This window comes from Schistocerca piceifrons, chromosome 4 (genome assembly GCF_021461385.2).
Source record: "Schistocerca piceifrons isolate TAMUIC-IGC-003096 chromosome 4, iqSchPice1.1, whole genome shotgun sequence".
Lineage (NCBI taxonomy): Eukaryota > Metazoa > Arthropoda > Insecta > Orthoptera > Acrididae > Schistocerca > Schistocerca piceifrons.
In genome coordinates, this window is record NC_060141.1 from 310143245 (window position 1) to 310145993 (window position 2749).

Below are 2749 nucleotides of genomic sequence, written 5' to 3' on the forward strand. Positions count from 1 at the left end.
TGTTTCTTCGAAATAGTTTTTTGTAATTTTACAGTTTTACCTACATGTCACAATAGTTAGGAGGAAAATAATAAGTTCTCTTATAATGTGACATATTTATTATAAAAATATTATTTCCGCACACATATGGCAAGAAACAAACAAATAAATCAATATGAAGGATGAGCTTGCATATTTTTTACAAGATTTTGAATTCTTGGCTGAATAGTAGAAACTGCGCAACGTAAATCATTGGCAATACTGAGTTTACTTCTAAGCTTATTTTTTATCGCCACTACCACTGAAAATGCTCTTTCACACAAATAAGTTCTTTAAAATGGTAAATACGGTTTCAGTGCTTGTTCTGCTGTGCTGGGATACACCGTGAGATATTTCACCCAAAATAAAGGCTTATCCATCTTCTCAAAGTCATACTTCGCTGCAGAATCATTTTTAATTTCTAAGACTTCCTCTTGTAGTCTGTCTGGCAACACATCCACATCAACGTGAAATGGATCCGTCGATAACCTATAGTAAATTTTATCATCACGACTGTTAGGGAAGTATCGTTCGAATTCATCAATGAGGTGCTGCAAATGGTTCGATATTTTACTCTTAGTATCAGTATCCTTAAAATCGTTTTGAAATCGGGCTTCTTCCAGGATTCCAAACAATCTGGGAAAGCAGTAATAATTGCAGGCTAAAATTTTACGTTTCCATAGTTGCAACTTATCAGTAAACGCTTTGATTGCATCCCGATGAAAAATTATGTCTGACTCTCCACATTGTTATTTCAAATTGAATGTGTTTAAAGATTTGAAAATATCTGACAGATAAGCCAATGCAACATGAACACCGGGCTTTCTAAATTCCGTATACAATTTAATTTGTTTGTTATTTTCCAAAAACTGCATCACTTTGTCTTGAAGTTCAAATAATCTTCCTAGCATATTTCCTTTTGAGAGCCAGCGTACTTCTGTATGAAATAAGTGTTTTATACTCTGCTCTCAAGTCTTCACAAAGAGCTGTAAATAACCTGGAATTTAATGCACTCTTTTTAATATGATTAATGATTTTGATGCACAGTTTCAAGACATCATTGAGTTCCTTTGGAAGTGTCTTAGCTGCCAATGCTTGACGGTGTATTACACAGTGGATAGCAGTAACACTAGGGTTTTTTTCTCTGACCATCTGCACGAATCCTGAGCGACATTCAAGCATTGATGGGGCACCGTCTGTGCATACGCCTATCAGTTTCTGCCATGATAACTCATTTTTACAAAATAATTCAGAGACGGCTGCCATTATATGAATTGCTTTTGAAGTTGACTTTAACTCTGTAGAAAACAGCAACTCTTCTATAATTGCTTAATTTTCTATATAGCGAACTAAAGCTAGCAGTTGGCAACAATTCGCAACATCGGTACTCTCGTTAACTGTATTGCGAAAAACTGCGATTGTTTGACGGCCGTAACTAATTGATTTTGTATGTCTTCGGCCATATCATCAATGCGACGTTTCACAGTATTGTCAGAAAGCAGTATTTGTGAAAGTTATTGTTTACTTTCTGACCCAAGAACAATATCAGCAGCTTTCAACAAACAGGGTTTGACTAGTCTCTCTCCGATAATGACCTTTCTTGGTCCTTGAAATAAGTAGCAATAACTCATACGAGGCTTCCAGTACCTTTTCTGATGTCTGAGCGAAGGTTCCAGCAGTGTCCAACTTCATTCGTTTCAAATTATCACATTTTGCAGCAAAAAATTCCTTCAGCTTCTCTTTCAATGCACCACGCTTTGCCCACAAATGGCGTTCCAGATGAGGTGGTCTCATGGAATCATTGCTCAATACCTCATAGCAAATAACACATTGCTGCTGGTCAACACCATTTTTTTGTACAGAAGCAAAACCGTATTTGATATAATCATCATTATATTTACGTTTTTTCATGACACTCATGGTGAAGTAAAAAGAAAACAAGAAGTTAACAGTATAATTTCGTACTAACACTGATTTTACTGAGGCACAACTGTGAAAGATTCAACGGGATTTCAGCAAAATCCAATACATCAGATGTGTCAACAACTGTAAGCAACCAACTGAAATAAAGGAAAGCTACTGTCGTCTGTCGGCACCTCAGATGACTGCCTGTGAGGAGTGGGGCGAAGAACGGGGAAGCCCAGCCGCAGTGCAGGTGCTCACAGGCACCCTAAGAATTTGCTACCTGTTCTGCGGTGCTGTTCTGAGCAGTGCAGCCTGGGGTTTTATGCGAAAATCATTTTCGTGCCCCCTATCTTTTGTTACTTATAAATGAAACGTTATAAGTTTTGAGATAACATCAATGAATTGGTTGTCAAATTTCACAGTAATTAAGTAAGGTCATGGATACACCTCATACATTGCTGGAAACTGAGCACAGTGCCACGCAGTTATCTCTGCACTCGTGCCAAAAGACGACATTGTCACAGCAAAGAACGTACACTAATTTCAAATGAAATTATGCCGTATTTCAAAAAAAAAAGCCTCACTAATGGACTTCATTGTCTACCTAGCTGTGTTATGTTTCATTGTTAGCAGTCACGACAATACAGCATGAAGTACTCTGCTCAGAACGAACACTTGTGCTAGTTTCACATTCACGTCGTGCATATTTTTCTGGTGACAAAGGGCATAACCCTGGTGTCCAAATTACGAACCCGCCAGTTCATTTGAAGCGTATGCAGTCTATTAAAGTCATTGTAATCGCATCACATGGGGATCTGTGGGTTGA

The 2749-nt window shown here is 37.8% G+C and overlaps 1 protein-coding gene across 1 annotated transcript; it reads right to left on the minus strand.

The window, feature by feature from the left end:
• Positions 1–311: 311 nt before the first annotated feature.
• On the minus strand, positions 312–1938 carry LOC124795812 (SCAN domain-containing protein 3-like). Its single transcript, XM_047259894.1, has 2 exons — positions 1652–1938; positions 312–654 (listed from the first exon to the last, which is right to left on the minus strand). The coding sequence occupies exons 1-2, from the start codon at positions 1936–1938 to the stop codon at positions 312–314; spliced, it is 630 nt and encodes a 209-aa protein (XP_047115850.1).
• Positions 1939–2749: the final 811 nt, after the last annotated feature.

What these genes read in the sequence shown, in the direction of transcription:
- LOC124795812 (XM_047259894.1), bottom strand. Translation starts at nt 1,938, where the DNA reads ATGAGTGTCATGAAAAAACGTAAATATAATGATGATTATATCAAATAC. An exon ending in GAAAAGGTACTGGAAGCCTC is followed by an intron (nt 655 to 1,651) that starts GTATGAGTTATT and finishes CTGCTTTCCCAG; the next exon opens with ATTGTTTGGAATCCTGGAAG.